The following is a 9390-nucleotide window of genomic DNA, read 5'->3' on the forward strand; positions in this document are numbered from 1 at the left end:
AGATAATGACGTTTATACTTCTGACTTTTTTTATAAAATTTCAAATTTATCCTTAATTTCAAATTAAAAATTAAAAGTATATTATTAAAAAAAAAAAAATCAAAAGGTGACCCACGGTTGGGCCACCTTGTGACCCTTTTTTTTAATTTTTTTTTATTCCATTTTTTTTAATAAAAGAAAATTGAAGTGTAATTTTATCTTTTTAAAAGTTTTAACGGCAAAAATTGACAGAAGAGATAAATTGATTGCAATTAAAAGTTTAGGGATTCAAAATGAGAGGTTTTGAAATTCAGGAACTTATCAAATCACATGAAAATTCAAAAATTTTAAATGAAATTACCTCTATTATATAAGATTCTCATAGCTTTATTTATTTTTATTTTATTTTTTTATTCAAAGCGGGGAAAGGGGAAAGGGAATAAGATTCTCATAGGTTGCTGCCAAACAGTACTCCACGCCCGAGAAAAACCTTTTAGATAAGAACGAATATTGAAAAAAAATATTTCCCTGAAAGCGAAAACCAAACAGAAACAACGTGTATATATATATTTTTAATTGCATGAATATTATTATATCTTCACCTCATGCATACAATTTTGGAGGAAATTTTTTTCAACATATTCCAATAAGTGACAAATGTCATTCAACATTTTAAAATTTTTAAGAAATTAATGTTTAGATTCCTAGATTAGTGGATTGATAATAAATTATTGTTAAAATATTAAAAAAATATATGAAAGATAACACTTGGCACTTATTAGATGAGGTTGAAGAAAATTTTTTCCAAACTAGTTTGAGGGAAATTTCTGTCGTTAATTAATATTAAAACTAAATAGATGATCAGTTTACTCCACGTTTTACCGAATTATATATATATATTTTCATGAAATACTTATCTCATGGACGAACCAGCTTTAAATTTGGGGGACCTAGGGCAAAAAAAAATTTGAGAAGGACCAAAAATAATTTTTTTTTGCCTTACAATTTTTTTTTTTCTCTTATAATTTGGGGGACCATGCCCCTGCCAGTACCCCCAGTTCCGTCTCTGACTTATCTATATATATTTTGACAATCATTGTCAAAATATATATATATATTGTCAGTAACTTAAGGACGAGAACGATCGATGTGTTATATATTAACCCGTTAATCGAGCATTTTTTTATAGAATAGATTGAGATTATTCTATTTTCACGTTTATCATGCATGCTTTCCGTGTTAATTTGAAGCTTACTTGGCGTTACATTTATATATACGTTGAGTTTAGCCAAAGAGAGGCCCAGCTTCTCTAGGTTACACGGCACAAAGAAAATACTTAGAATTAATTAAACGAAATTAAACGAAAGACAAGGAATAAACACCCAACAAAATTTTGGTCTATGACCTAGGATAAAGCCCTAAGGTTGTATTAAACTCTATTCTCTAAATTTTGTTTACAATATAATATACTCATATTTATAGGAGAATCATGTTAGAAACAAATAGATTTCTACTCTAACTAGATGATAAGTCTTTAACTATAGCTAAACTTCAACTGTAACTCAGGATAATCTCCAAGTGTAAGTGTGACTCAGTGGTATTATGTCAGTCAATAATAGTCTTCCATTGTGACTATTATTCTTAAATTCCATGGTATACTATCACGAGGTGTGATACAGCCACAACTTAAACTCAACTTTGGCCAAACTTCTAGACTAAATTTCTCTTTCTCTCTCTAGTTTAAGGCTCTCTCTCTCATCCACATGCAATTTTTTATTTTTATTTTTTTACACTTAAGAGAAAAGTAGGGTTAAAGTTGGGTTTAAGTTGTGCCTTTATCATTTTCCTACTATCACAAAATTATACAACCACACATTTAGATTGAATTATCATTTGGTTTTGCAAAATGTTATATAAAGATCTAAAAGATCAATACTTAATTCAGCTTTTTTCTTTTTTAACATGAAATTGATAAGGCTAGGGATGGTTGCCTTGGGGGAAGAGATGTGAGCGAGGTAGTTGCTAGGAGTAATGCTACAAGTTTTTCTTGTGTCTCTCAAAGAATGATGTGGCTCTTAAAATTACTATTGAACTTACAATTGATCATTATTGAATTTTGATCAAATGGTTATTTTAAAAGCCATCTCATTTTTAGAGTGATACAACTGCAATGGCGGAGTTAGAAATATACTATTGTAGGGGGCCAATTTAAAAATATAATAAATGCAATTTAAAATAAAAAATTAAATATTTTTTATCTGCAACCGTTAGGTTTTTACCACTAGAGTTTTAGAATGACATTATTTAACAATCCTTTAAGATTTGAAGTTTTGTCATTAAAATCCGATGGTTTATTACTTTTTGAAATGTTAACTTCTTTTATTTTGGATAAATAGTTTTTAATTTTGACATTGTGATTTAAGAACCTAAATTTTTAAATTACAATTACATATCATTAGCGGCAACCTCTAAATTGCTGCTAATGAGATAAATAGCAGCGGCTCTATATGGCTGCTAATGACAGAAGAATAGCGGCAACTCTAGGTCACCGGTAATGATGGAGAAATAGCGGCAACTTAGAGTTTCCGCTAATGATAGAGGAATAGCGGCAACTTAGAGTTGCCGCTAATCCATGTGGCCGCTATTGACGGTCTTTTTTTTTTTTTAATTTTTTTTAATTTTTAATTTTCTTATATCATTAGTGGCGACATTGAGTCGCCGCTAATGACATACAATTAGCGGCGACTCGGTGGTTGCCGCTAATGATATACCAATAGCGGCGACCATTGAACCATTTTGAACCTTTTTTTTTTTCGGCAAAAAAAAAAATATTAGCGGCAACCTAGAGTGGCCGCTAATGAGTTGTCATTAGCGGCCACCTTGAAAGTCGCCGGTATTTGGCATTATCGTCGGCTTCCTACCAACCACCAAATAGCAGTCGCATGTCGTCGGTATTTGTAAATAGCGGCAACTTTTTGCTCATTAGCGACGACTGTGGGTCGCCGCTAATGATCATAATTTTTGTAGTGATAAGAAACAACTATTGATAAACAACAAATAAACAATCATAGAGTAGAAACACACACATGTACACATTTAATTTTGAAATTGTAATTTAAGAACCTAAATTTTTAAATTAAAATTATATAAGAAACAACCATTGATAAACAACAAATAAACAATCATAGGGTAGAAACACACACACAACCATTGATAAACAACAAATAAACAATCATAGAGTTAAAAAACACACACACACACAAGTAATCATGAAATAAATTATATACATCGGAAGTGTTTACTTTTTTGCTTTGATTATGAACACTATCCAACTTTTTTTTTTTTTAAACATATATTTCAAAATTTTCTACAACCTAATTTTATATGAATCCTATAATATTATCTAAGTGGCAAATAGTGCTTGATAGGTGATGCAACCAAAATAATATATGAGTTTGCCTTATTTACATCCTAGAGAAAAGAAGTTTGCTACCAATAATTCAATAAAAAACTTTAGAGTGATAAAAAAAAAAAAAAAAAAAGACTTTTAAGCCAATGGTCTTTTAAAAGTGTTTTCAATGACATAAAATGTGGCAGGAGGCTATTTTCAAACCTTAATTATTAAAATAAAAATAAAAATGAAAAGGTTGTGATGGCCACAGCCCCCACGGGCTCTTATGTGGCTCCGCCACTAGATACAAGAGTGACATAAGAAGAACTTTTAAAATTACTCAGGGTACTAGTTACTAATGACTTTGTGTTTAAGTTAACCAATAATTTATTGTGGTCTTTGCAATTAATTTCACACTCAATTATCAAATTTGACCAATAATAAAAAACTCTATGTTTTTCATCTTCATTTTTTACTTTAATATTTAAGAAATAAAACATATAGACAATATATAATAAATAATAAGTACTGTGGTCCAAATGCCACATCTGATTTCATGTGCATGGTTTAATTAAATACAAATTGAAGGTGTTTGATACTTTATTCACGTGAAGGCATAATTATAATAGAATTAATCTAATTGGTCATAAGAGCATCTATGATGGGAAGAATAAAAAATTAGTCTATAAACAAAGAGGATCTATAGTATAGCAAAAATTAGCTAGACATAGGTTCAAACAATTTCTCTAGCTAAGACCATCTCCATCCAAATAAAGAGGAGCTATTCAACTCTTTATTTTTTTTTTAAAATATTATTTTTATTATTTTTTCCTACTTTAAAGGAAAGAAAAATAATAATAAAAAAAGTTTACGAAGTACTCCTACCGTCAGTAGCAAATTTTAGTAATAGTTTTATTTTAAAGTGCATGTAGAATATCTCTACTGGAAGAGAAAGTACTCTTTGTGAGCTTAAACAAACACGGTTGGAGGTACCTAAAGTTATTTATGTAGGTTATAATAAATTATTTTATCAGTAAACCCAATTTTATAAATTTTTAAGTTAAAAATAAAATTTAAACTTGGGTACCGGTTGCATGTGGCATAAGCCAAAAAACAAAGAAAATGACATTGGCCGACCAACTGCCCAAGGATTCCCAAAATCAATAGCTAAATCCGCGCCTAGGTAAGTGAAGATACAAAAATTTAAAACATGACATTTAGCCTTAATATGCAAATCATGTTTGTCGTGTTCAACATGTTGAAATTTATTGATGATAAATTATAAGTTGAAAATAGACTTAATAGTCGATAGAGAAGACATTTCGTAAATACCTGATTTATTGCAAGTGTGTTGCACGTTGGGATTAATTAATTCATACGTCCCAATCAAAATGAATACGCATGGTTCCTTAGTTATAGTAAAAGTTGGTCAATTAACTTTGAAGCATCTTTTTTTGATTGGAGCGTGATCCATATGAGAAGGCTGCAGGAACTTGGAAAGTGAGGTAGAAAGATGACTCTATAAATTCCCCCAAGGTTTTATCACAGAGGCATCCAGATCATTAAGTTAAAGTTCTCCATCTCTCTAGCTCTCACACACACCCTCAGTAGTCCCTCATGGCAGCAACTTTAACACATGCACCCCTCCAGCCTCCAAGTTATGGAAACCTGGTCACCATTCTCAGTATTGATGGAGGTGGAATCAGATGGCTTATCCCAGGAACTATCCTTTGTTTCCTCGAGTCTGAGCTCCAGGTACAATCAATTAATATAAATTAAGTAAAATTTAATTATTCAAGTAGTAGTAGAGCTTAATTATTTACTATTTTTGGGGATCGATATATATGATGGATGCAGAAGCTGGATGGTGAAGATGCAAGAATCGCGGATTATTTTGACGTGATTGCAGGAACAAGCACGGGTGGTCTTGTGACGGCCATGCTAACAAGCCCCAATGAGAAGAATAGACCTCTGTATGCTGCCAAGGATATTAAAGACTTTTACCTAAATCACAGTCCTAAAATATTTCCACAATACAGTTTTCTGTTGTATAAATATGCTACGAAGATTATCAAAGCTGTCTACGGACCAAAATACGATGGGAAATATCTACATCGCCTTGTGAAAGAAAGACTGGGAAGCACAAGATTGAACCAGACATTGACAAATGTTGTTATCCCAACGTTTGACATCAAGCGACTCCAGCCAACCATCTTCTCCAGTTTCGAGGTTCAAACTTCTTCTCCCAAACTTAGATGACGTAAAACGATGTCGATCAACTATATATAATTCTAATCATAAATTCATAATTATATATGGAGCTGAACGTCGAATATATATATATATTGGTGTTTCTGTGCATGTAGGTGAAGAAAAACCCAAGCTTAAATGCGTTGCTTTCAGACGTGTGCATTGCCACATCAGCAGCACCCACTTATCTTCCAGCTCATTACTTTGAAACCAAAGATCCAGCAGGGAATGTGAGAGAGTTTCACCTTATAGACGGGGGCATCGCTGCAAATAATCCAGTCAGTGTAAATAAATCAAATTAATAATTAATTTCATATATATATATATATATATATAAACGCACCCAAACAAGTTTTTAACTTTAATTTGTACGACTTACGTAGGCTTTAGTTGCCATTGGCGAAGTAACAAAGGAGGTGACCAGAAAAAGCCCTCACTTTCATCCTATAAAACCGATGGATTATGAACGATTTCTGGTAATTTCAATCGGAACAGGGTCTGCCAAAACTGAAGAAAAATACAACGCGCATGAGGCAGCCAAGTGGGGTCTCTTAAATTGGTTAACTAGTAATGGTGGAACCCCAATAGTTGACGTGTTTTCTCAAGCAAGTGCGGATATGGTGGATTTCCACCTTTCTGATGTTTTCCGAGCTCTTCAATGTGAGAGAAGTTACCTCCGAATTCAGGTATATATACCATCCATGCCCATCTTTTGAGATTGATTAAATTAAAGCTTTTGATCGACCGTTTGATTTTTTTTTCTTTATTCTTTATAACGATCGATCTCGACCGATGGATGCAGGATGACAATTTAAGTGGGGAAGTATCCTCCGTAGATATAGCCACAATGAAGAATTTGGACAATCTTGTTGAAGTTGGTGATGAATTGCTTAAGAAACGAGTTTCTAAGGTCAATTTGGACACTGGCCTGGACGTCAATTATGGTGATAATGAGACAAATAAAGAGGCTCTCACAAGGTAGGGTTTATTAATTTCTACTATCAACTTAATTAATTAATTATGGTATAATTAATTAATGATCAAAATTAACCTAATTATTAATTTGTTGCAGGTTTGCGGGGCTACTCTCTAAAGAGAAGCGGCTTCGCCATGCTAATAAGTCTGCTGCAAGTTCCAATGGGCTGTAGCTCAATATATATATGGCATTTCTTTTCATATAATGTAATCCCTTGGGTGAAAATTAAGATATATATCTTTCCTTTCAAATAAAGTAAAAGATTAGGGACATTTTTCCGAATTACTTTTACAACTTGTAAGGGGTTTTATGTAAAACCCAAGGATTACCGAATAAAAGGCATTGTACAATTTTCTTCCGCATGTTTCAACTTTTAGATTGAACGACGAGGCCAGCATCATACAATTTTCTTCACCATATTTCATCTCTTATAAAATTTAATTAGGAGGCCTTCTCAATTTTACATTGAAAAGATGCGTAGTCAACGTGGAGCTTTATAGTCTCTGATGTAAGGACTTTATGTTCTTTATATTTTTTCAATGAATGAATATGAAAGATTCCTTAAAAAAAAAAAAAAAATAGAGTGTAGATTACAAGGCACTCATGGGTAGCTGAAAACACCTTAAGGTGCTTTTAAAAAAAAAAAAAATTTCCCCAAAATTCTAATTTCACCCCTACTCTTAGGTGCTAATTAAATCTCATATCGGTTTCTTATTAGGTCTAACTAGACTTTATAAGCAATTATAAAGAGTTCTAATTATAACTTAACTAGTAATTTGAAGTGATAGTACAAATGCAACTAACACTTTTTCTAAAGTCATCTAGCATTGAAGCACATCATGACTGACGTAGCGGAAGACTAAGGTAACTAATCAAAGAGCAACGTTTTTAATTCTGCAAGAAGAAGCGTCTTTGTCTCGACGTCTTCTACCCAAAAACATAAAACCGTTTTCTAGATAAAACCGCCTTCTACCAAAAAAGATAAAAACAAGCCCGCAGGCTAAAAGAAATATAAAACTCCGTAGTAGAGTATTTGAGAGAAAATTCTCTGATTTGATAATAATTCAATGAGTCGAGTTTTACATAATAAGCAAGCCTATTTATAGAAGAGAAATACTTGTAGAGAAAGTAAATCTACTTCTAGTAGAGAAAGTAAATCTAATCCTAATAGGAAAGTAAATATAATCCTAGTAAGGAAAAGTAAACATAATCCTAATAGGAAAGACAATTAATTAAACCAAATATAACCCTATTAAGGAAAGGAATAAAATCCTAATAAAATAAAAATAAATCATAATATAAAATTGATAATCAGTGAGAATCGTGACAATCTTTCTTTTTGTATTTCCATTGTTTGAGAACGGATAAAATTTTGGTCAAGCAGCGCCGCGCCAATATTATGTTTGATATTTTCCTTATTTTCGTTTTTACCAAAAATATAGGTAAAATATGGTCCTACATCAATGACGTAGCCCGAATAAGGACATCAAAAATAAATGGCATACCAAAATATTTAATTAACCTCAAATTGGCGCGAATAAAGACTAATTTAGTAATTTTCTTGTCAGGCCTAGGGTTGCATTCCAAATTTTTATTTAAGCACAATAAGGACAACCTAGCCGGCCGGACTAACCGTGAACTAGCCTTGTGTTTAGCATGGGTAGAATAAAAGATATTGGGGTGAGCTAATGGTACATGATTGTCCATGATATATATGAGATTATGTGTGATAAGGAATTTTGAAAAAATTTCAATGTAAACGTGGTGTGATAGCGATAAAGAATAAAACCCACAACTATATCCTATGGAAATTTCTTGGATCCATAAGCTAACAAGTTGAAATGGGCCGGCCGGCAAGAGAAATTTAGTTGCAATTAATTGGAGGCCAATTTACAAGTTCCACAGATTCTCATAGCTTGCTTGCTAGCTGCCAAATATTCCACGTACACCCGAGAAAACCCTTGTTTAGATAAGAAGGAATGAAAAAAATATTTCCTAAAAGCGAAAACCAAATAGAAACAAGTAGATAAAGTAAACGTGTATATTTTTATTGCATGCATATTATATTAATTAATATTAAAACCAAATAGATCAGTTTACTCCACCGAATTAAATATAGGATATTTTTTCTTCATGAAATACTACTTATCTATGTATATTTTGACAGTGATATATATTGTCAGAAACCTTAATTAAGGACGAGAACGATCGATGTATTGTATATTAACCCAATCGAGCATTTTTCTAGAATAGAAATTATTCCATTTTCACGTTTATCATTTGCTTTTCGTGTTTGAAGCTTACTTGGCATTATTTTTACGTTGAGTTTAGCAAAAGTCGAGGGGCGCGCACCAGCATCTCCAGGTTAATTTATATTACACGACACAAATAAAATAATTAGAATTAATTAGACGAAATAATTAAACCGAAGAAGGAGCATATCACTTAATTACCAAAAAAAAATTAAAAGACAAGGAAGAAATAAACACCCAACAAAATTTTCCCTCTTAATTTTGACAGATAATTCTGATTGAGAGTCTTTAATTAGTCCATAAACAAAGAGGATATATAGTATGCATATATTGTTAAAGTATTGATTAAGTGATTAAATTTACCTCTTCCTATAAGCTTAAGCTTTTGGGATGAATGGTAATTTAATATGGTATCAGAGCCAAAGGTCATGGGATCGAATCTTGACTCCATCAAATCACCCCCATTAAAATTAAATATTCCACGTGTTGGGCTCCACCTATTAAAAGGAGTTTGAGCCCACACGTGAGGGGGAGCGTTAAAG

General features: G+C 32.1%; 1 protein-coding gene across 1 annotated transcript; it reads left to right on the forward strand.

Annotated features, from left to right (window-relative positions):
• Positions 1-4987: 4987 nt before the first annotated feature.
• On the forward strand, positions 4988-6602 carry LOC132184739 (patatin-like protein 2). Its single transcript, XM_059598477.1, has 5 exons — positions 4988-5125; positions 5228-5599; positions 5737-5898; positions 6004-6306; positions 6423-6602. Exons 1-5 carry the CDS (start codon positions 4988-4990, stop codon positions 6600-6602), a joined length of 1155 nt encoding a protein of 384 aa, XP_059454460.1.
• The last annotated feature ends 2788 nt before the right edge of the window (positions 6603-9390 follow it).

Source organism: Corylus avellana, chromosome ca6, assembly GCF_901000735.1.
Source record: "Corylus avellana chromosome ca6, CavTom2PMs-1.0".
Lineage (NCBI taxonomy): Eukaryota > Viridiplantae > Streptophyta > Magnoliopsida > Fagales > Betulaceae > Corylus > Corylus avellana.

Coding starts and splice junctions, on each gene's coding strand:
- LOC132184739 (XM_059598477.1), top strand. CDS start 4,988: ATGGCAGCAACTTTAACACATGCACCCCTCCAGCCTCCAAGTTATGGA. Junction 5,600..5,736: donor CCATCTTCTCCAGTTTCGAG/GTTCAAACTTCT, acceptor CTGTGCATGTAG/GTGAAGAAAAACCCAAGCTT. Junction 6,307..6,422: donor GAAGTTACCTCCGAATTCAG/GTATATATACCA, acceptor CGATGGATGCAG/GATGACAATTTAAGTGGGGA.